The sequence below is a fragment of the Mus caroli genome, unplaced genomic scaffold (assembly GCF_978045245.1).
Source record: "Mus caroli unplaced genomic scaffold, Mus_caroli_1 scaffold_1, whole genome shotgun sequence".
In the NCBI taxonomy this organism is placed as follows: Eukaryota; Metazoa; Chordata; class Mammalia; order Rodentia; family Muridae; genus Mus; species Mus caroli.
This window is the reverse complement of record NW_028227256.1, coordinates 31,110,371-31,134,636: the sequence shown is the minus strand read 5'-3', so window position 1 is coordinate 31,134,636 and position 24,266 is coordinate 31,110,371. Positions and strand designations below refer to the sequence as shown.

The 24,266-nt window shown below is 45.3% G+C and overlaps 1 protein-coding gene across 26 annotated transcripts in view; it reads right to left on the bottom strand.

The window, feature by feature from the left end:
* The window catches only part of Dst (dystonin), a 396,685-nt gene that overhangs the window by 112,259 nt on the left and 260,160 nt on the right, over nt 1-24,266 (bottom strand). For 17 of the 26 annotated variants that reach the window (XM_085836145.1, XM_085836168.1, XM_085836161.1 and 14 more), the window contains 12 exons: nt 23,760-23,938; nt 23,178-23,316; nt 22,360-22,553; nt 21,441-21,603; nt 20,719-20,802; nt 19,617-19,724; nt 19,036-19,134; nt 9,688-9,816; nt 7,574-7,662; nt 6,756-6,888; nt 459-5,744; nt 181-330 (listed from right to left, as the gene is read on the bottom strand). In XM_085836145.1, coding sequence (XP_085692271.1) covers nt 181-330; nt 459-5,744; nt 6,756-6,888; nt 7,574-7,662; nt 9,688-9,816; nt 19,036-19,134; nt 19,617-19,724; nt 20,719-20,802; nt 21,441-21,603; nt 22,360-22,553; nt 23,178-23,316; nt 23,760-23,938 — 6,753 coding nt within the window. Of the gene's footprint in view, nt 1-180; nt 331-458; nt 5,745-6,755; nt 6,889-7,573; nt 7,663-9,687; nt 9,817-9,841; nt 12,719-13,339; nt 16,043-19,035; nt 19,135-19,616; nt 19,725-20,718; nt 20,803-21,440; nt 21,604-22,359; nt 22,554-23,177; nt 23,317-23,759; nt 23,939-24,266 lie in introns of those variants that run through there. The other 9 variants (XM_085836181.1, XM_085836186.1, XM_085836183.1 and 6 more) reach the window with 2 other exon arrangements.

The following is a 24,266-nucleotide window of genomic DNA, read 5'->3' as shown; positions in this document are numbered from 1 at the left end:
TCTGCCTTTCAGATTGAAGTGAAGAATTGCTTTGCCACAAAACCAGATGTGACAGGACTAAGAGACCACAGGTTACAGCCTCTGAAGGCATGGGCCCAAATGAACCCCCCCTCCCACCCGAGCCCCCGCTTTACTTGATTGCTGATGGAAAGCTGACAGGAATGCCAGTGGGTATCTTACCTCTAACTGCTTCAGCTGACTCTTCAAGGCTTCTAGACTGCTCTCCACGGATGCCTGATTGTCTAAGGGGGGTTTCATATCTTGAAGCAAAACCAAATATTCATGCATTTTCTCAGTATGCTGTAAACACTGTTGCAAGCCATTGGAACACTAAAACCAAAATTGGATACAGTAATTAGCAGTCCTTAGGGAAGAAACTTAAAGCGGACAAAATGTATGAGACTGTCTCCCACGTTTCCCACTGGAACTGTCATGGGAAAGCACGCATGTCAACTCACGTTTTCTTTCGAGCTACCATCAGAAGACCTTTCTTTTAATCCAGATGTACTTTCTGAATGCTCTGGGGGCTCGCTGCAAAGTTCTCCGAGCTTCTCACCTCCTGGCAGTGCTGCTATGTGCACACTGGAGGGGTCTACCTCGGCTTCCCTTATGGATTGTGGGTTCAGGGGACAGTGATGTCCTTCTTTGTTTCTGAGGTCACTGCAGATGTGTGGCTTTTCTTCCACCATCTTGGGATCAGCACGTGATGTTTGCCCCAAAGCTTCGGCCAGGTCTCCTTCAGTTGAATAGCCATCAGACAGCAGCTTGTAAAAGGCATTTTTAAGTTGTGGTGGAAGTAATTCAGACCCAAGGCCTCTTTGCTGCGGATCACAGTCCATCTGGGTTAATACTTTAGCTAACTCAGAGGTGCCTGGAGTTTCTTGGGGAGGCTGGTTTTCCTTCCATAGATCAAGAAGACTTGTAATGCAGAAAGAACCACCTCCACTCTCTGCCTTTACTTCTGATGAGTTACCAATGGGGGAAATGCCATGACTGGGCACATTTGAAACTTCACTTGGCAACTGAGACAAGAGAGCTCTTTTAATTAAGTTCTGAATTGAAATGTTCGTCCCTGTGCCAGCTGAAGGGTCTCCCGCTTCCTGGAGATTCATGTGAGCGTTGTCTAAACTGCTTTTCAAGATACTTCTCCCATCTTCTACTAACTCAAGCGTACGATGTTCTCTCTCTCGGGGCCTCGGAGACAAGGCGAGTTCTCTGTGTGGCTCCTTCTCAGTGCTTGCTTTCTCTCTGCTGCTTTCTAACTGCAGGCAGCCCACGTCTAACGTGTCATCGGAGCTGTGTCTCACTCCACTCACACGGAGCCCAGCCTGCACAGAATCGGTGCTTTCCCCACAGCCCGCCACGCTTTGATGAGGTAGGAGTGACAGGGTGGTGTCACTATTTTCCGGAGTGAACTGGAGAATGCCTGCTTTGCCTTCAGAGATACTTTCCTCCACACAAGCATCACTTAGCTGGACCTCAGCACCTGGAGGCCAGTCTTCTTGGGGACTGACTGACTTCTCCTCTGCATTATTTACAGAGCATACGTTATCTTTCACGGTAGGAGAAGCTACTAAAGCACAGCTTGGGGTATTTTCGTTGGGTTCCAGCATATCCACATGTATACATTTATCACAATGTCCTAAAGAAGTAAACGGATCAGTCTCTTTCTCTGGTCCCCCAGTGAGGGAATCTTCTTTCACTTGGCTCTTCATCTCAGAGGATGTTACAGCTGAAGTCAAGTCAGCACGAGTCACTTTAGAAGCTGAGGTGTCAAATATTTGTGCAAGAGTCTCAAGCAGGACAGGACTTTCGGTAAACCCCGTTTGCACATCCTTCATTTCACCTTCAAGAGTCATGGTTGCTGTGTGCGGAGCCCCTCTGTGGCTAAGTTCCTCGGTGTGGGTCAGTAGAGGGGGAAGCTGACTCTTACCCATGTTGAGGCTCTCGGTTGCACTTCCATTCGGGAAGGGGTCGAGATACCTTTCCTCTTCTTCTCCTTCCTCTGGGCTGTTCATCAACACCCCTTCTTTCTGAAAGCCCATTTCCCGAATGGACGTCTCATCTAGCAGCTTATCGCTTTGGCCATCTCTACCTTGAACCAGACCTCTTCCAGGTCCCTGCTGATCCCTGTCACTCCCTGTAAGTGACAGATGGCCTTCCTCAGAAGCTCTTCCTCCTAACTCAGCTTCAGAACGGACAATGTTGTCAGGAGATGGGCTGATTTCTGGCGATACATTCTCGAGGTCCTTGTCTTCAGCTCTTAGAATGCCTGTAGAGTCTGGCCCTTGAACCAACCTGATTTCTTCTGAGGCAGTGCCTTCAGCATTAGACGGTGACACACCTTTAGTTGCCATGTGAGTGGACAGACTTGCTTCGTCTTCCTCATCAGCTTCAGTGGTAAGTTCTGGATGGCTGCTTCTTTCTGTGTCCCGACCTCCCTTACCAGCCGACTCTGGCTGGAAAACACCTGCACCATGCTGCGTTTCTAATGGACTATAACTGTGCGTTTTGTCCAGGGGAATCATGTCACTGACATTTTGGGTTTCACCCCCGTGTTCTTTCCTGATAGCAGTGTACAACTGGGTAGGGTCAGCTTGGTACTCGGGCTCTCCACCCTCATCTGCTACTCCTTGTCCTCCTTGCCTGTCTCCACTGTCCTCACTGCTGCGGCCCCAATTGTCTTCCTCATCCAAGTCACTACCATTGCTCATATAAGGCCTGTAGCTTTCGATACTTTGTATGGAGCCTACCCCATCGGTATCAGACTGGCTTTCTCGGCTGGTGTCACACTCTTCTCTGTCCCCTCTCCAATGACCATCAGGTGTTAACGAAGCTCCTAAGCTCTCTTTCCTTCCTATAATCTCACCCTCAGTCAACGAGTCAGACTCACTATCCCAGAGGCCAGGCGGGTTCTCACTTTCAGACACAGACTCCACTAACTGTTCTGAGCCACTAGAATTAAACTGTTTCTCAACAGCTAAATACAACTCAGGTTTCTCAATACCTACAGGAAACCCCTGAGGGCAACATACTTTGTTCTCCACACTTAAGCTCTCATCCATTCCTCCATGAGGAAACTCAGGATTTTCCTTCTCTTTCATAACATCATAAAAAATGTCATCAGGAGGAGGGGTCCTGCCACTTTCCTCCTGCAAGGAGGTGTCATAGTCCTCGGGTTGCAAACAGTCACGGTCGTCACCTTGAAGGATTAGAGAGTCATGGTCCTCATCTTCAAACAAGGGGGTGTCATAGAAATAGTCATCACTGTCGCTGTCTGTTGCCGTGTCGCTCTGCTGGCCGGCCAGCAGTGATGTCTCATAGTCACCAGCATCAATGGCTCCTTTATGTGACAGTGGGCCACAAACTGATGTGTTGGCATTGCAGGAGCCACCCCCAGGGACCACGGTACAGGAGTTGTCTTCCACCTTAGACCCAGTTTTCTCTGACTCATCTGTCTGCCGAGTGGCTCCACTCTCAGCAGAAGCATCCGACATGGATTCATTCCTGTGATAGTATACGTGAGAACTGCTACACTCAGTAGCTACAGGCTTCTGTCCACAGGGCGCCCCCTGGAGGCTGACGCTAATAGCTGCGATTCCTAGGAACTGGTCTTGAAACTTTTCTCCTGTGCTCTGATCAGCCAACACACTCTGGTCACTGGATGACAAAGTAGAGGCTTCGCATAAATATCCTGTGTTCTGTGGGGTACCTGTATCACTAAAACGCCCCTGACTGTGCCTCAACTCATCGTGGCTTAACAGGGCACTCAGCCGGGGGGAATAGTCAAAGACAGAGGGGCCCTTCTGTATATTCTCTTCCTCCTCTCTTTCATTCAAATCACAAGATCTACTGGTTTCTGATGTCAAAAAATTAGAATGGTTACCTTCATCTGGATACTCTTTTGTAACAAGCTCACTTTGATTTTTACAGTCTTTAAGTATGCTACCAGAATCAGGTTTGAGTACGCTCCCTTCAGGCTGTGTTGAAGATGATGTAGGTTTGGGGACACGCACTCTAGATGGACTTTCTGAGCCTTTCTGAACAACTGTTGTATCTGCTAGGTTTTCTGGCCGCGGCAACTCACCATTGTTATCATTGTTTCCCATTTTACAAAACGTTTCATTCATGTCCCACTTTGCATTTTCAAGAGACTCTTTATGTCCGGGGTGACTGTAATGACATTTATCAGGCCCAGCTGCTGAAGCCGAACACTCGTGCTTTTCTTCGCTCAAAGCACAATCAGGAAAGACATCAGGGATGGTGAAGACAGACAGGCTTTCTCTTGTGGACGTGTCGGCTCCGAGTTCTGCACCGCAGCTTTCCAGAAGCATGCCCACGGCCTCATCCAAGTCTCCGTCATAGAGCAGAAGCCTGTGGCCCGTGTGTGCATCCATGTAGCTGTTCACCATTAAATAGGATAGGAATAACTTTTTAGTTTGTTCTGAGCTCTGAGCTGTGACTGGCTCTTCACCATCAGAACCATCCTCTTCTTGCCTGTAATCATGAACTGTGGATGGCTGGAATTTACAAAAAGAGAGCCACCTTTTGGCGTTTTTACAAGCTTCCAAATCTCCTAAATCAGGCATTTTGTCTGGCAGCGTTACATTTTTTAAAACCGATGCTGTGTTGTTATCTATGATCCCCAGCTGCTTAGCGGCATCCAGACCGACGACCTGAGAGCTTTCTGGGATGTAGAGAGCAGCGATTTTCTGTCTCCCATTCAGAATTTTGGAGGCTAATTCATTTGTAATCAACTCTTGCTGTAAGGAAGAAGATGTGGGAAATATTTCACCAGAGTGGGGCCAGATGAGTCCAACGTAGCCCCGCTGAGCCTCCAGAACCAGCAGTGCGCTGCTGGAAGTTATCAACTCACACTGTACTGCTTCGTCCACAGTCAGTCGCTTAGCAGGGTTTGAGTGCATGATCCCACCCGTCTGAACCTGGTAGGTGAGGATGCTGCTTGCGGTGTCTCTGTCAATCACCCCTTCTGCCACAGCTTCTTCAACGGTCATTTTCTGACCGGAGTTGCAATCAATGAGACCACCAGACAGAAGCTGTGCCCCTAACAGCCTAAACATGGTTTCTCGGTCTATGAGTCCCTCGTGAGCTGCTCTCAGGATGCTAACACTTCTTCCACACTTCAGTGTTATTCTGCCAGCTTCCCGCGGTCTCACTGGTAAAAGCCACATCCTGGTATTTTCCTGCAAAATACTCCTTTGTACCATATCAGTTAAAGATACCTTCTCAGAAGTGCACGGGTCAATAAGGTCTTTGCAAGTGTCTTGCCTTTCTTGGACTTTAGAAAACAAGGCGGAGGAAATCAAGTTCTGTTGGAAAGCCTTTTGTAAGGTAAGGTGTTCACCTGTGGCTGGAACAACCAGGGAGCCCGCGGAGAGCAGTATCTCAAGAACTCGGATGGCCATGGATTCTGAGACCATGCCCTGAGCCAGAGAATCAAGCACGGGGATCGTGGTCGGCGAGGCAGTAGAAATGAGCTGCTTTGCTTGATTTAGTTCTTTTAGTAGGCGCAGAATTTGTTCATCAATGAGGCCGTGGCTTTCAGCATCTCTGAGGTCAAAACACTTTCTTAACTCTGGTGAAATTAAACCAGTTATCACTAGCTGTGCCTCAAGCAACCTGACCCCTGTTTCATAGTCAATCAGGCCTCTTAAAACTGCCTGAAAGACAGACAGGACCTCTCCAGTGGTCTGATTGATGGTGCCCGCAATCACTTTATCCGGCTGAAAGGGAAATGCAGAAAGCCCGGGTCAGTCTGATACTTGAGGCAATTTCTTGCAGCTCAGGTGGCTTTGTTTTATAATAATAGACTTAATCATAAAAAAAAAAAATCCTCTACTTACCCAGGTAGCTTGTGAGTGTTAGGCAGCTCAAACGCACAAGTGACCTACGTCAGTGATCTACTCAACAGCACAGGATGTGATAAAGCTTTGAAAACAACATGCATCTGTGAAGTGAGAAGTGAACATCCGTGTACTAACGAGGTTAGTGAGGACACAAGGGCAGCTGCTGACGGTGAGGAAACAGAACACAGATCTATCCAGAAGGCAAGGCATGCTTTCTGCATCTGGGTGAGCTTAGAGTCCAGTGATAACAGAGAGAGCATCCACTCCATGCTACTGATGTTTACAGCATACAGACTTTTCCAGGGTTAAGAAAAAGACTAAGGGAGCCAAAAAAAACTGGTTACGTACCCCCAAAACATGACAAATTATGTGGTACTGTTCCTGGGAGTCATGGGGTTAAATATGACAAACACCCTTTAACTATCAAACACTGTGTTGGGCACATTACTATGAACCAGACAACTTTTAAGTGATTTCTATTTTTTTTAAAAGATGTGAGAGTATTTTCGCTTTAAGGCATAGCCTCCCACCACTAAAATAACCCGCATGGATATCTCTGACAAGTACAAACCTCCATGGCATTATCAACAGCAGAGATGACCCACGGGCTCTTTTCTGACCATATTTTATAATAAAACATCCTGAACATGATATTGAAAGAATGGCTTTGAAAGGAAGCGTTAGATGATGACTGAGTCCTCTTCCACCATGCAAGGCAGAGATTAAGGCACAGGATAATGATCTGCACACGTAGGATAGCGTTTTATAAACAACACAGAAGCCTCCAAACCCTCAAATTCTGTCCTTGTGTTCTCCACAGAGAAACCCCAAGATGCATCACCATGTGTTCCTGGCCATGCCAGACCTCACATCTGTGAGGAGAGTTACCTTCTCCGGGACCTTCGACTCTCCTGAGGGTTGTAATTCTTGTTGTTTCAGAGATTCACTGAATAATAAATTGTAGCCCTCCTGCAGGGTTTCCACCTGTTTCTCCAAGTCACTTCTTTCTTCCTCTGTCAGTCTGCAATATTAAATGATATTAAAATGATGATGTATGAAACTAAGGAGCCTATATAAAATACCCAAGATTCTTTCTTTTGTCTGAGAAAGAGACTAAAGAGTTAAACCAATAGGTCTGCACCTCTCCAAGAACAAACAAACAAACAAACAAATAAACAAAGACCAGAGTAACTACTGCCAGGTTGATCAGGGAAAGATTCTTCCAGGAGTATCACAAACTTGTTTTGGGGTAACCATGAAGACATTCCCAAGGATTTAAGACAAGGGAAAACACCTTTGTCTAAATCGTATCATCACTGTGAAAAAGAGCACTAGCACACACATTCCCCCCACTCTGTGCAGGGATTCCAAGCACACACGCATACACAGAACACATTTACATCGTTGTGCAAAAGGTAGTTTCAGAGTACTGTGAAGAATTAAGACACGACTCGGGGCCTGCATTGCCACTTGCCGGCTAAAGCTCAGCCTGTCTGAGCCCCGTCTGAGGAGTCACAGCACGCTGTGGCATGTGAAGGCTGGCTGTGACACACAGTTAAGTCACATTCTATTAAGTCAACCGTGATTCGTGCGTCGTCCACTTTTACAGTGTCAGGGATGATGCACTCACTGCCTTCTGTCTGATGACTAGGTTTTTCAGAACACAACCCTACCCTGAAGGAAAGGGCTAACGAAAGCCAACATACTTGTCTCCATGTTTAGCCAAAAAGATCTGTGTGGTCTGAAGAGCTTCTGAGAACTGCTCCTTCTTGGTTGATATTTCTTTACTGGACATCTGTAAGGTAAGAAGCAAACTCAAAGACTCCCCACAGAAATAATATGAAATAGTGATTAAAAATACAGAATTCTAATCAAGACAAAAAGTGGCAGGTGTATTTTCTGGGTGACACAATTAAGTAACGTACTGGCCATTGGTGGTGTTAGCGGCCTAAGAGCTCGGGTCTCCTCAGCATACACAAGGGGAAGCGCAGTGCCCTCTATTAACAGTGAAATCTTCACGAGGGAATTTTAATGCAACACACCACAGTTCTTGAGTCTGTCCCAGCCCAACCATGAATCTGCCAAAGCCCAAAGGCTTAGCACTGGCCCAGTCTCATCCTTCTATGTCACCAGTCTCAAAAACACACTGAGACTGTGGGCCTCTCCTTTCCTGAAGCTCCTCTTGTTGTGCTGAAAGCACTACTCAGGAGGCCTGTAGATCAGTAAATAACTGGTAACGATAGCTCCCTCCATCCTACTCCATCTGTGGCTATTAGAGAAGACAAACTCATTACAGGGAAAAGGGGTTTTTCCAAGACTTGTCCCAAATCCCATTTCCAACTGATCAAAGTTTTCATTCTTATAAATGAACAGGGATGAGAGGAAATATTGGGCCAACGAAAGATGAGCAGCACGCTTATCAGTCAATGTACATGGTCAATTTTGTATGGATATAGGGAATTGTGACGCTAAATGGAATCTCTGAGGACTCATGTGCCTCAAACCACTTTCTCCTTCAAAAGAGAAAGCAGGGCGTGGTGGCGCACGCCTTTAATCCCAGCACTCGGGAGGCAGAGGCAGGCGGATTTCTGAGTTCGAGGCCAGCCTGGTCTACAAAGTGAGTTCCAGGACAGCCAGGGCTACACAGAGGAAACCCTGTCTCGAAAAACCAGAAAGAAAAAAAAAAAAAAAAAAAAGAGAAAGCAGGTGTTCTAGAATTACAGCTAGGGCCACAACCTTATTTAAAAGTGTCCGCATGTACTAGGTCTAATCTAATGAACCTCCTGGAGAATTGTGTAACTATAATATGAAGACAACCAGGTGTTTATAATCCACGCTTCTGAAGAGATGTGCTCTCTCAAGAGATCTTTGCTAAGGCTTACGTGCCTTGTTTGAATGCCTTCCTTTTTCATAGTGAGAAGCAGCCTGGGAAGAATTTTAAACCAAACATTTGAGGGAAATCAGTTTGGAGTGTTTTTGCTTAAAAACCACCAAATGCTTTCTGAATTCTTAGTTCTTCCACTCGTATGAAATCACACTTCAAGGCCAGCCTGGGCTACATAGCAAGGGTGAGACTAGCCTAGACCTTGTTTGCCCAAAACAAAACCCAACAGCAAGAATACACAAACTAGCGGGAATTCCTACCATCAGGAACAGGCACTACTAGGATCTACACCTTAATGTCAATGTCTTGAGTAAAAACCACCATCCACCACCATCCACTGCAGTATTCTCTCTCTCTCTCTCTCTCTCTCTCTCTCTCTCTCTCACACACACACACACACACACACACACACACACACACACACACACACACAGAGCCATTGGCAGGGAAAACAGGAAGGGCTGGAGACTGTAGTCAATGGGAAGAATGTACGGTGTAGAGAGGTTGAACAAGAAAGCCTTCCTCATGAAACAGAAAAGGCCCAGGAGAGGTCTACTAAACACTCAACAGCGTTCACAGCTGTGAACGTTACTCTCCATGTCTCTCTGACGTGGGTGGCATGTAGGGCTGATGACATCATTGGTCAACAATCCCATTCATTCTAAGCAGGGAGATGTACGGTAAGGCCCTATGACCTAGTGGCTTGCCCATAACGAGGCCAATGAACATGATTCTGGCTTTGGAATAGGACCCCTTTTTCTAGCAGATTCGAACTATGACTCTTTGAGGAAAATACCTAAGGGCCTAAACTATTGATTTTTATTGTAAAAGCCTCTAACTCTGGGGGGATATGGTAAAGATTTATAGCTTGTGCTTTGTAGACTGTATGATTCGGTAAATTCTACCCCGTTAGCATTAGGGCCTCTGTGAATATACCTGTTGCTTAGAGAAGAGAGGTTTCCCAGCTTTCTCCCCATCTCCCAGGGTCTTGCTGATATTTGATACCCATTTCTGTAATTCTTTAGCTTTTTCAATATGTTGTTTCTTCTCTTCATCCAGTGACTTCTGACAGGTACAAGTGTTTAAAAAAGAAGAAAGAAACAAAGAAACAAACATTCCAATAAATGACTGAGCTTCTCAACTGACCCCTCCTTTCTGCTGAAACAAGAAGGCACAAATGTTTCCATCATGCACACAGGTTACTGCGATATTTTATTCATTGACTTAACCACATCCACCGCATCACCCAGCAGATGTCTTTGAGGATGGGAAAAGCTTTTATGATCAGTCTGGGATCACTGCTCTGGCCACCCAGCTGCTTCAGGAGTATGACAAATAAGCAACCCCAACTTTATTCATGAGAGAGGGGGGAGAGAGAGTTGGGAATCGCTGCCTTTACATTAGCATTACAATCGCAGATGCCTTGACAGATGCTATCAGACAAAAGGAGAGAGCAAAAGAAGAGAGAGCAACTCCACACAGATGACACCCCTCCTCCAATACACAATGCACTTGTTAGATTTTATTTCCAAAGTCTCAACCAAAGTAAGAGTTAACAGCGAACACTTCACTATGCAGAGGACATCACGGCCTGCAGGTAGTGATCTCCAGCCTCACGGGTCGGGGGCACTTTTGCATGTTCCTTTGGATCCAGGTCCTATGGTGCTCCGTGAGGCGCTCTTTCAGGATGCACAACGGATGACATCATTAATGTGTTGAATCTATTCAGTGAAAGGACTACGAAGGAGGTCAGAAGAAATGAGTCCGTGAACGTGTGGATGGTCACCACGCTCACCCCATTTTCTAGGTAAAACCCATTTATTTTAGTAAGATAAGACTTTTTTTTTAAAAAAAAAGTTACTATTTCAGGGGTAGCCAATCGTTTTCTGCTTTCAACTTAAGAATGGCCATGTTTTCTGATCAGGGAGCTATTTCTAGCCTACAAGAAATTAACAGCGCTTCGAGTTGGTGACACAGTTCCTAGGCTGCACATTTAGCAGACACCATCTGCTCTGAACAGATGGCAGGATGCAGCCGGCACGGCCTCTGCACAGAGTGAAACGCCCTACTGGGAAGAATAGTAGAGGTTGGATATCCCTGTCCCCAAGGGTTCAGACACTTCTAACAGCTTAAGTCCTGTGTGGAAATCAAAATCAGCTTTCTCCAGGGCCTCTTTATATGTCAATTTTCTCTTAGTCTGGGGGCACATTATATCCCTGACATAGGACTTTTGATCTTTGAGTCTGGTGGCGATGAGGACATCAATGACACCGACATGAAGGGCCTCTTCGATGGTCAGCCTTGAGAAAACCTGTGGCTCTATTAGGCCCCCTGTGAGGTACTGAAATTCCAGGCAACGCATGCCCATTTCTTTACTGATGATATTTGCATTCACGGCTTCCACCACTGACATCATTTTATTGCTGACGGGGTGGCTGATTCCCGTGATCACTAATTCACACTGGCGTAGCTGCTGGGCGAAGCCCTCATCCACCAGCCCTCTATGCAAAGCCTCGGCCACCCTGTACTTTTTCCCAGTTAGGGGATCGATGATCCCTCCTGTACAGATTTGGGCTTCAAGGCATCTGAGGGCTGTGACCCTATCAACCAAGTTTCTCCGGGAGGCTTTCAGCAAGGAGATCCGCTCCCCACTAGCGGTCAGCCAATAGCCTGCAATAGGACTGTGCAAATCCTTCTTGGGGACTACCTTGCTCAGAAGAAAGTCAGCCAGTTCTGTTAGTGTAGTTAGGCCTTCCTGATACTTTTGCACCAAGGCTTTGTCCAGCGTTCCCTGCTCTACAGCTTCACTAATATTGAACTGCAGACCAGTTTTAGTATCAGTCAACATGTGAGAAGGATGCCCGTAGGAGTCAAAAAATATAGCTTCCTTCCACTGATACTGCTGCCCTGAGAGTTCGAGATAAATACCCTTGTCAATCAGGTTTCTCTGGAAAGCCTCGAATGCCGTCAGTTCCGCCCCTGTTTTGGTATCTACCACGGCAATTTTATGAGTTTTCTCTATGTTGAGATTGGATATTTCCCTCTCCCCAAATGGCAAGAGAAAACACTGGCAATCTACATCAAACACACAGATCTGCAGTAACTCCGAATAATACAGAGCCTGCTTGTTGTTGGGATTAGGAAAGACTCTTGTGTTGCTGGACGGTTCATGCAGGAACTGTAGGACGGCGTTGTTCAGCAAGCCCTGCTGCACAGCCATTTCTGGAGGGACACGGACGCCTCTCACAGGGTCAATGACGCCCCCACTGGCAATTTGTGCCTCCAAGATATGTTTACCTTTCTTCCTATCAAGCATTCTATTTTCCATTGCCTGGAACACTGACAGCGTCTTAGAAGCATGTGCATATCCCAAAACTGCCTTCTCTGCCTCCAGGAGCCTGCTCCTGAACTCAGGATCAACGATGCCATGAAGAACTGCATCTTCAACACAGTAAGTCTGACCAGAAACCGGATCGATTATAAAACCTGTTGCAGCCTGAGCTTCTAAAAAGGCTAGAGCTATCATTTTGTCTATTATGATTTTCTGGGCCGCCGAAGTGAACGACATTTTTTCTTTGGAAGATTCTAGATAAAGTCCTGCAATGGAGGTAGCTTTGGTCAGAAACTTGCTAAGACTTCTCTGAACTTCTTCGACAGTCTTCAGACCAAGCCGCAGCTGCTCAACTGTCCTCATGTCCAGGAGCTTGGCTTCGACCAGCTGCCTGCCACTCACGGTGTGCCTGAGCCCTTGGAACTGAAACTCCTCATCCCTAACAGAGCACGCCTGGTTAAGGTCAAGGTTCGGGGAAGCCTCTGGCTCTACGCTTTTCTTAAGGAAATCTCCCTTGAGTCCACCAGATGTTCTGCACCCTTCCAGCATCCATCCAGCAGCACTGGAACCCAGCCTCTTCTCTTGTTTTAAGGTCGTGACTTCTGTATGCATGCCACACTGTTTGTTCTTAGCTATCTGTAACAGGAATGTTTAAGACGTTAAACGTTGCCCCAAGAGCATGACATTTTATCCAGTAGTCTCCACCCAATCACAATCCCTTCAACTATAACTGAGTGGAGAATTGCAAACCCAGGGTAGGGATAATATTCTGAGAGACTCAAGTGTTAGCAACTAAATACATTAAAGCAATGAGTGGGAAGAGGTCAGAATGAAATCTGGCCACAGAGTATGCTAGAAATTGAAGGTGATATTTGATTCTTCTATCTTTTCCTGCTCTCTCTTGTAGTTCTGGGTCTCTAACCCTGGGCCATCTATATGCCAGGGAAGCCTTCTACCACTGAACTGCACCCACAACGATTTTCTAGATCTTTAAAAAAAACAGTCACATTAAAATATTTACTCCTATAGAAATAAATTTACCCAACATATTTATATCTCATCTCAAGCATTCATAAGTCAGTGGTAATTTGTAGTAAGTGCAGCCAAACTGCTGGAAAATTACAGTGTTTTTTTCCCCCTCACACACAGCTAAGCATTCAAAACTTAAAAATCTAGTCTTGGAGAAAAAAAAAGAAAAAGAAATAAAAGCAGCAGCCTGACATGACATAGCTAATAAGGCCTCAGGCCAATGTGTACCTCTAAGGGTGTCAAAAGCTTCACCAACTCCCTTTCAAGTTTGTCATCCTGATACGTCACCGGCGGTCTGGAGGGATGCAGGGCTTGCTCCCTCATCGTCTCTAGCTCAGACAGTCTCGTGATTGGGTTTTTATCATCAAAAGTTATCTGCAGTTCAGTGCTTGTCTGAGAAAAATACTCCGAGTAGCGTGGCTGGCTGCTCTCCCTGTCTAGCGGAGCCCCTGGCTGTCGGAACTGAACCTCCTTCGGAAGTTGTTCAGCAGCCCTGTGCGGCCATTTTCCTTCTGTCTGGTGTGGTTCCTGAGTCCACCTGGACAGTGGGAGTCTGGTCTTTAGGTTAAGGTGCCCAGAGTTCCCGGGGGAGATCTCTGCAGGGTGGTGGCACTCTCTCCCTGCCGTATCAAAAGCCGACGTAAAGGTGTGGTCTTGGGTTGTGCTCTTCTTTTGAATTTCACACTGGAGCCGAAGCAACTGGTGCTCATGTTCCTTTATCTGCTGGTCCATTTTTTGCTTGAGGTTTTCAACTTCCTGTCTCTGGGCCAACAGCTCCTCCTCGAGTCTCCGGCACTTCTGATAGTGGTTTGCTTCCACGTGTTGGCCTTGCTGCATCTTCTCACGGTAGCACTGAAGCTGCCGCTCAAGCTCTCGGATGTTGGTCTCCCACAGCTTCGCGTTCTCTTGTGCCCGGCAGTTTTCTCTCTGGAGAGACACAAAGTCGTGCTTGATGCCTGAGAGATCGTTTTCAGTGACGACCTTGGACTCCATTAGCTTCTCCATCTTCTTCCGAAACTCATCTGCTGAGCGTTTGAACTTATCCGACTCTTCCTGGAGCATGATCATCTTCCTGTGGGTCATCTGCTCTTCGATGGTCTTCAGGTGCAGCTCGTCTTGCACCCTCTTCAGCCTGTCATTCAGCTCCTGCACCTGAGCTCGCTGCAGCTGAGCCTTCTGCTCTTCCCGCCGCTTCTCCTCTTTGGACGCGCTCAGTTCTGCGCTCAGGCTCCTCACCTCCTTCTCCGTTTTCTGGATGATCATGCTCTGCTGGTCACACTTTTGCTTGAACTCGCTTACAAGGTTTTGACTTTGGGCTAGATCATCTTCGAGGCTTTTAATTTTTCTGTGGAAATCCTGCTCTGTTTTTGTCTGCTTATGCAAGTGTTCGTTGGTGTTCCGTAACTGATCCTTAAAACCGTCTGCCTGGATCCGCAGCACTTCGCATCTCTGCTGGATGGCTTGCTTCTCGCGGACTATGTTCTTGGACTCTGCCTGAATCCTCTGCATCATCAATTTGGTTTCATTATTCTGTCTCGTGAGCTCATCCACCTTCTGCTTGAGCGTTTCTGCACACTCATTGCTTTTCTCCAGCTCTTTATTCAGCTTTTGGATTTTATCATTATTTTCTTTCTCGGCTTGAATATTCTGAAGCAACTGTGCATGGCTCCTCTCAAACTCTTCTTTTAAATGGTCTGATTTTCTCTGGCAGAGCTGTCTCCTCTCTTCTGAGAGGTCCTTCTCATCTCTCGAAGCGTGAACTTGGGAGTTTAAACACTGAATGTTCCTCTCGGCTAGTGCGTGCGCCCTGGTGACTCTGTCAACTTCCCTCTGGAGTTTTCCTTTCTCTTGATGGAGAGACTCTAATTCCAACTGATAGGTGTGCTTTATTTTCTTGAGATCGTTTGCTTCCTGCCTGACCTCTTCGGCTTTGTCTGTCGTTTGGTTCAGCTGCCTTCCCAGGTCTCTGAGCTGCTGGGAATAGCGTTCCTGAGCCTGATCCTTCCTTTCCAGATCTTCCTTGAGGCACTTGAGTGTGTTATTCGTCTCGTCCAATTTATCCTTCAGCAGCCGGGCCTTTTCCTCAGACGAGGCCTTTTCGAGCTGGACCGCGCTGAGTTCGTACTTCAGCTCCCTCATCTCTTTCTCCGCCTTCCTATTGGCCACGGTCAGCTCATCCACCTGCTGCTTCAGCTCCTCCTCTTTCTGTCTGTCCTGCTCCCTCTGGGGCCCTGCCTGTGCCACCGCAGCGCTCTCTCTACATGAAAACTGAATTTCGGTGATTTTCCTTCTGGCTTCCAACTCGACCTTTTGCTTTTCCTTCAGCTGCTTCTCGGCCACCTGCTTCTGGAAGGCCAGGTCCCGCTCCATCTGCTTCACCAGTCGCAGGAGCTCCTCCTCGTGGTCCCGCTTTCGTTGCAGCTCTTCCACCAGGGCCCGTTTCTGCTGTTCCAGATCACTGAGGCTCGAGTCCTTCCTCCGCAGATGATCTTCCAGCGTCTGCCTGGTGAAGGTGTTTTCCTGCAGCTGGCTCCGGAAGTTGCGGAGGTTCTCCTCCACCGCGGCTCGCCGAGCTTCCGCCTCCGCCGTGAGCTGCCTCACCCGCTCCAGCTCCCGCTCGGCAGCTTCCTTCTCCCTCACGATCGTCTCCAGCTCTCGGCGGTACTGCTTGGCCTCGCTCTCGGCCCGCAGCTTCTGCAGGGCGATGTCTTCCACGTTCCTCTGTTGCTTTCTCAGTTCATTTTCGGCGGCCTCCTTAACTTTCGGAAGCTCCTCCTCGACCCGGGATTTCTGTTTCTTTAGCTCAGCCACCATTGTTTCCAGTTCACCGATCTTCCCCGTAAGTTTGCTATTCTCAACCATGGTTGCTCTCTGACGCTGCAGTAGATCTGAATATGCTCCTTGCTCAGAATTCTCTTTAGACCTTTTCATCTGCGAGAAACATTTAAAGGGTCAAAGGCGTCCCATTGACATAGATTCTGCAGCCTCTGGAGCAGTACTTACGAGACCAAGGGAACTCAGATGCGGAATAAGCAGTCGCCACCAGTACCAGCACCTTCAGAGCAGAAGCCTCAGAAAGCCAGGAGGAAGGAGACAGAAATCCTGCAAGCCTGTTCGGTTACCAACCAATGTCTTCTGCCCCTCAGGAGTAATTTCATATGGAAAATTAGCAGGCTTGAGGTTCTGAAGCAAGAAATGTCTCTACAGAACAAGAGTGGGACTCCAAACTTTTATAAATAGAAAACATAAGCTTTTCTTATAATGATAGCCACTCTAGTCTCATACAACATAATTCTGTCAGCTTAGAACACCACCACCACACAAGAACCAATGAACGCAAGATTCAGTTTTCAAGAGCGGAGTTCAGTGGAAATTAAACATGATACGCGCAGTCCCATGTTTATGATTAAAGAAACAGAACAGAGAGCCAAAGTCAGAAATGGTACTTTAAAACACGGGAAAGGAGAATTATGCAAAACATTGACATTACTAAGTCAATGTTTATGCATGCGAATGTGACAGTTACAATGAAGGTCATTGCTAATGCAAAGGCAGCGCCTGTCCCTGATGGCTTCAGGTACCCCCAGGTCATCGTAGTTGGCATGCCTCATCTGGAACCCATCTTGTCAAGTCCCTTAAGATACCCCACAAATACAAAGGAACTTGTGAAATAGAAAGGATTTAAAAATATACATAGGGATTCATATCCATCTTACCAAATAAGTATCAAGAAACCTTTTAGCAGCTGGGAGGACTGGGGAAGTAAATATTAATTGAAATACTGAATGTTTGGACTAGTTTATAAACATATTCTAGTTTTCTTACTTAATATTTCGAGTCAGTATCAATTTGAAAAGAGAGATAAGAGCTGAAATAGAAAGACAAAATCATTTTATAGATACGCTTTGTTTTCACTGGAATATGTGACTTTCAAGAATTTAACTGATAACAAATCTTTTTTCTTCTCCCACTTTCTTGGTCTCTGATAATTTGGGGCTTAAAAGCTCAGCTTCCTTCATTAATCTCCCCACGGCTGTTAATATGACTCCACAGAAAAACAAGTCTCATTGTAATTGCTACGCTCAATGGTATATTTCAATTCTGTATCAAAGTCAACCCTCAGGACGCTACAGCATTCTGCATATTGAAAACATGAAGCCTTCTCAGGGCACAGACCACACACCTGTGATCCCAGTACTCAGGTTAAACCGGAGGACTTGGAGCTCTGGCCCCTCATTCTGGGTTAACCAGACAGACACTGTCTCAAAAACAAAACCACAACATTTAATTAAAAAAAATTCTTTCTAAGAACCAGTCCCTCATCAAATCTTACTCAGAAGCATAGCTTAGCTATAGCCATGCTATTCTGAGCTGTTTTCTCTTAGTCAGAATTTGTTTAACTCAGCAAAAATAAAGTAAAATCTATTGCTGAGTCTCCAGTATCTTAATTAGAGTAATTTTGGTGGCTTATTAATAAGTCTATGTTATCTAATTAACTAGATTTTTTTCACTTATGCTTAAAATTACCCTCAATAATTAGGTCAGTTACTGGTTTTACATCTTTCCATCAAACTTATGCATGAAAATCAGCTCCTTGAAAGGTCTCTTAGCTCTCTGCAGAGGGATCAATAACTTCTAGAGTTGGGTGTTCGTATCAGCTACAGAATTTCTCTACCATATCAAATACACATCTAAGTTAATGCTCTATATTTCTCTAACACATGCTGTTACTTCTGAACTCTTCAGGTATCTGCTTGTGTGTTGATTATGAAAAACTGTTCTCTCATCCTGGAGAACTTCAAGACTGTTTCAGAAGCACTAGGGGTCTAAAACTCCAGTTAGTTACATATCTTTTGCTTGTTTGACTTTCGAGACAGGGTTTCTATGTGTAGCCCTGGCTGTCCTAGAACTAACTCTGTAGACCAGGCTGGCCTTGAACTCAGAAATCCACCTGCCTCTGCCTCCCGAGTGCTAGGATTAAAGGCGTACACCACCACCGCCCGGCTACAAGTCATTTCTTACTCTTGCTGTTTCTCAGCACAATTCTAAGTTCAGGATCAAAGCTGCAAGTATCCTTTGTGTCAGAAAGAGGTTTACTCTTCTTAACACATATAAGTTTTTGGCAAAAATGCAAATCTTAAAGCTCCACACTTCTTAAGCCCATTCTTTTGCACAAATATCTATTATTAAGTGTGTCTTTTTAATACAGTTGATTTAAATTTAACTTTTAAACAAAGTATGTCAATTTAAGATGAGTAACGGAAGTGTGTGTGTGCATGGAAGCTCTCTACAGACTTCCTATGAGTGGCATCTGCACTTGATAGAAACTCAGATGTGAAGAAGCTCAAGCCACTTCTGCCCAAATCTTCCCGCTGACCCAGCACTGTGGATGATACTAATTCTACCACAATGGTTCTGAAGTAGCTGCTTTTGAGGTTTGGGGATCAAACCCATGACTAAAGTACACTAAGCCGATACTCCAGGCCACCTGAAGTAAAGCTTTAAAAATGCTTTTCTGGGGCTGGAGAGATGGCTCAGCAGTTAAGAGCAATGACTGCTCTTCCGAAGGTTCTGATGTCAAATTCCAGCAACCACATGGTGGCTTACAATCATCCTTAATGAGATCCAACGCCCTCTTCTGGTGTGTCTGAAGACAGCTACAGTGTACTTACATATAATAAATAAATAAATAAATCTTAAAAAAAAAAAAAAAAAAAAAAAAAAAACTTTTCTGTTTTGGAGACTTTAAAAACCAAACAAATGTCCAAGGCTTTCAGTCTCTTCCAGGTTAAGCTACTAATTAACGACTTGCATGTTAGCAATCAGCCATGTAAATTCATCACGAAGCTTTTCCTTCCCAAAGCATTACAGTTTCGGCTCAAACCTAGTTCCTGTTCACACGGATGTAACATGTTAACGGTTACCTCCTCCTCTTCCAGCCTTTTCAATGAATCACCAGCAAATTTAATATACTGCGTCATGAGAGTGACCAGGGCAGTGTACCGTGTCCGCAGGTCCATGAACTGCGAGGGAGAAGTGAAGAGAGCATTATTTCTGCAACCAAGGCGGTGTGTGACTGCTGACCGATGCCCGCGCTGCCGCCGACTAGGCTTTCGGGAATAAAACACACTTATCCAGTAGTTGGTCTCACTTCAGGAGTAACGAGCTTGCTGCTCTCTTTGTATGCCCCACCTCCTTCTGGGTATACTCATGAAACATATTATTTTCTGTGTTAATAAATGATCTTGACTCTAAAAGAGTTTTTAAAGAGACTTAATAAAATGTAGTACTGTGGTACTTTCTGTCTCAAGGATTATCTAAGAGAAACACTAGAAGTAAACCATCATGCATTCCCAAAATTGTTATATACTAATATGCCATTAAATCATTTAAAAATAATTAAAATGGCCAGTTTTATACTAGTTATGCTTTACCAGGAGAAAGTAAAAGTGTTTTGAAAACATTGTTTCTCTCTTCCTGTCCTTTGCCCTTCTGTGTTTGTTACCTCTTGAATAACGAGGTCTGCTGAGCTCTGTATCCGCCGTCGCTTCACTGGTGACTTCTGCTGGGAATCCACCATAGCCCTGTAGGTCATTGTTTGCAATTCGTAGTCCTGCATGAAAGAACCAATGTGATAAAAATTAATTCAAGCAAAGCCTGACAGCTTCACTCCATAGGGACTGACCACAGAGCATTGGCAACTAGTTCACTGAAACAATTTTAAATAAAAAAAGTCAACGATGAATACTCCATTTTATTGTTGTGGTTGTTGTTTTTAGAGACAAGACTCCTCTGTGTAGCCCTGCCTGCCCTGGAACTCACTCTGTAGACCAGGCTAGAGATGCATGAGCCTCCCTTGCAAGTGCTAAGACAAAAGGCATGCACTACCACTGCCTGCCTTGAAAACGAAAAATTTAAAGACCTATTTGATTCTAGAGATACTTGCGAGGCAGTGACATGAGCAGAGACATGTGCAGTGGTCAGCAAAGGTCCCAGTTGTCTTTAGAACTCGAGAAAACATTCACTGCAGAATACTATCAGTTATAGGCATCCTCCACTTATTCAACAGCAGAGCTATGGAGCTGGGAGCCTAAGATAGCATCAGTGTTAGCATCAAACTATGACAGCGTTTCTTCAGGACAAGCTAAATGTTCTCTACAGTTTAAATTAAAGAGAAAAGGAGAGCAGTAAGAAACCAATGTCAGAGCTGAGGGGATGGCTGGCTCAGTGGTTAAGAGCACTGACTGCTCTTCCAGAGGCCCAGAGTTCAATTCCCAGCAACCACATGGTGGCTCACAACCATCCGATGCCCTCTTCTGGTGTGTCTGAAGATAGCTATAGTGTACTCATATAAATAAATAAATAATTTTTTTTAAAAAAGAAAGAAACGTTTCAGAGCTATGTATTTGGGGCATCTGTATACTTTCATGCATTCACAGAGACAGAGAAAATGAACCAGTCACGGGCTATCACCTGACTCATTTCATACTTACTAGGCATGTATGCAAAAGATTAAATGGGGACTTTCTCTTTTTAAACAGAATGGACTGACTTGAACTGCTTTAAATCTATGCTATAGCATTATATAGCTATTCGTCTGTCCTCACCTTGACGGCAGTCGAGTACTGCTCTGAGTATTTCTGACACTCATCCATTTTGCTCTGCTTCACCTCTATTTCAGACACCAGCATCTGTAACACAGAGTTTAGAGAGGAGGAGACAGGAGCTCTACAGCGTCAGTAATGAAAAAGCATGCAGCCACTCAATGCTGCACTGCATAATGCGTCATACTTACACGTGCCTTGACTTATAAATAACAAACTTCCAGGAAAGATTAATAAGCGATCTACCCTTGGGAGGCTTTCAGGGCAGAAATGAGAAGTTTGCAGAACAGACGTGGTGCCATTCCTTATACCCACTCCAGATGCAAACTGTTAGACATTACGGGCTGCTAATGATAAAACCTTAAAGTATCCAACTTCCCACCAATCGCCACTAGCTAGGATTCTATCTATTACCTCTGGCCATGTGTATTAATTTAGCAAGTATAAACTATACTGCCAGCATATTATCAAGAAAAATTAGACCCAGCCTCTGAAACCCGGAAAATGAAGTCTGTGGAAACTACTCTAACACACTCTTCAATATCTACGCTTTTATAAATGACTTTTGGAAAATAAAAGTAAATGCAGGCAAGTTTAAGGTATAGAATTCTCACAGGCATCATCATTCCTCACAGTGGTCTAAGCAACTGCCTTTGATTCCAAGACAGGAGAGAAAGGTGAGGCTTGAGGCGGACCAAATTCAGACAGAATCTCAGTTCAAGTACCTTCTGTTGGTTCAGCTGCAGGGCCAGGGCTTTGCTGTTTTCTGGCTGATTTTCCTGAATTTTTCTCTGGGTCGTTTCAATGTGCTGGATCCAGTCATCGAGAGGGTGGTAGGAGTCCCTGTAGTGCTTCAGGGACTTCCCGATTCCTTCTAAGTCCCGGAGCCTACAAGAACAGCAATGGAATAGTCACATTCCAGCAGGAATGGGGAAGGGCAGGGAAGAGCCACCAAGCACAACAGGGCAGATACCTGGCAGCAGCCTAAAACACAATTCCAGCAGCACCTGCCCCATGCGGTTTCTGGGTGAACAGACATAGCCTGTCCCAGGAGCTATGAAGTTTGTCGGTGCTGTTTTACTATGGCACTGAGGCTAAAGCTGAAAATGCAGGGCAAGTGGCCTTCATTACAATCAGTCAATCAACGGATCCTGAGTAGCTTATTGCTATGTAGAGCCCAAGAAATAAGCTTATGATTTATTTTATAAACTCAGTTATTTGAACATTATAAGTTGGTAATAACTTTTAGAGCAGTAGACTATTATCTTTTTAAAAGACAGATTATACAAATGTCAGGATAAATCAGCAATTTTAATTGTGCACAGTTGAAAAGGTCATTTTTCTGGAGGTAGTGACATCTCAGCAATTAGGAGCACTGGCTGCTCTCCAGAGGACTTAAGTTTGGTTCCCAGCATCCATATAGAAGCTCACTACTGACTGCAACTCTAGTTCCAGAAGAGCCAATGCCTTCTTCCTGCCTCTTCTGCAAAAGAGAGTCTATAAGAAAGAAATGGAAGTAGGGAACAATCCTACAGCTAACACATTAGTATGGAATGTCACTTAATGCCTGGTAAGTTTGGAATTTGCCTTCTGTACACAAAGGGACTCCCACCTACATGTGCACTGAACAGAAAGGTGACCCACCTGTTGTCGATCTGGACATGAATGCTCTGCCACCTTTCGACAAGCTGGTCTGCCTTTTCTTTGTGCCAGTCAAAGTCAAGGTCCCGTTCTTTGTGTGTCTTGAACATCTCATCACTGATGGCTTTTGCTTTCTGCAACTCGTCTTCCAATGCATGGAACACCTCTCTCTTCTCATCTACTTCTGATCGCCATTGCTGAAATACATGAATCAATGGACAGACATCATGATATAATGTATCAACAAGTCATACAGAAACACACTGTTTACCTAGGGTTACAATTTGTCCATCATTGTATGACATATATTGAAATGCTTGGTTCCAGTTGGTGGGACTGTTTGGGAAGGATTAGAGGGTGGCTTCGTTGAAGCAAATGTGTCAGTGGGGTTGGGCTTTGAGGTTTCAAGAGCCCAGGTCTGGTTGCTCTCTCTCTCTCTGTCTTGGGCTTGTGGATTAAATGTAAGCTCTCAGCTATCTCTCCAGTGCCATGCCTGCTTGCCTGCTGCCATGCCCCTCACCATGATGATCATGGAGTCACCATCTGACACTGTAAGCAAGCCCCCAACTAAAAGATTTCTTTTATAAATTACCTTGGCCCTGATGTCTCCGCATGGCAATATATCAATAACTTATACTGGAATGATTGAGTGTAGTTATTTATAGGAAGTTTTGGAATTAGAAGTGTGAAACGGAGGTGGCACACTCAGAAACACTCTCTACATCAGAGTCTTAGTGCAGGATGTTTGACGCTCAAGCTTTGAGCTAGAGGAATGACTCGGAGCAGGACCTTGGAGCCGTGGTCAGAAGTGAGACTCTTACCTTTAAAGTACTCATTAAATTCTCAATGTTATTCTTGTCTGCTATAACTGCTTCCTCTTCACACAGTTTTGTTTCGTAGAGTTTGACAAGGGCTTCTGCAGCTTGAGTGTTTTTTAAAACCAAATTCACAGTCTTCAACCTTTAAGGAGAAATAAATACTAGTTCATGCTGTTCAATGTCTTCCCCCGACACACACTGTAGACTTAGAGAGGGTCATTAAAACTCATGACATGGGACACTGACTGGCCTCCTATCCATGTAACAGTCAGTTGATTCTTTTCGTAATAGACACCACCCCATACCCCACCCCTAGGAGGCATTTACGCAGATTCCAATAGGTTCCTAGGTTCCAATAGGTTATGCCAAGCATGAGTGGAAACCCCAAAAAACTACAAAAAGGGAGTTTATAGGTAACCCCCTCACCCATGGAGAAATATCATCAAACTACAAAAAGGGAGTTTCCAGGTAGCCCCTCCCCCCCCAAACATGGAGAAATATCATCAATCTAGTTTCTTAAGATAAATGGATCGCCCGCAGAAGCACTGAGAGAGGGGGCGGGGTGAGAACTGAGTGCTGACATACTTCTCTATGTACGTGGAAGACATAGAGTAGATCTGACTCATGCTCTGAATGACCACGCTGAGCTCTGATCGGAGAGCGGGGACAGACGGCGAGTCAGCCGCTTGGCTGAAAAAGTCTTCACACTTATTTGTGATCGCTCCCAAGTCATCTTTAAGCCGATCCAGCTCTTTCTTCAGTTTCTAGTACAGAAAACAAACGGAGGTTATCTTCGTCTCTGCCATGGGCATGGTTCTTACGGCAGCTTAAAAACACATTTTGTAGTTTATTACCAATATAAGCACCTGTATAACCTTTTCCTCTACCAAGTAAACAGAAGCACACCAATCCAGCTTGATAACCAGTAATTATTACTGCATCTTCCTTTGACCTAAATCTCTAACTCTGTAAACAGCAGGTGTATGATGACTCTCTGCGAGAAGCCCACCAGGGTGCCTCTATGTTTACTACCTCAGAGGCAGACCTCAGTCATGGGATCTTAGTTCACATCCAGTAAGAAATGCACAACTG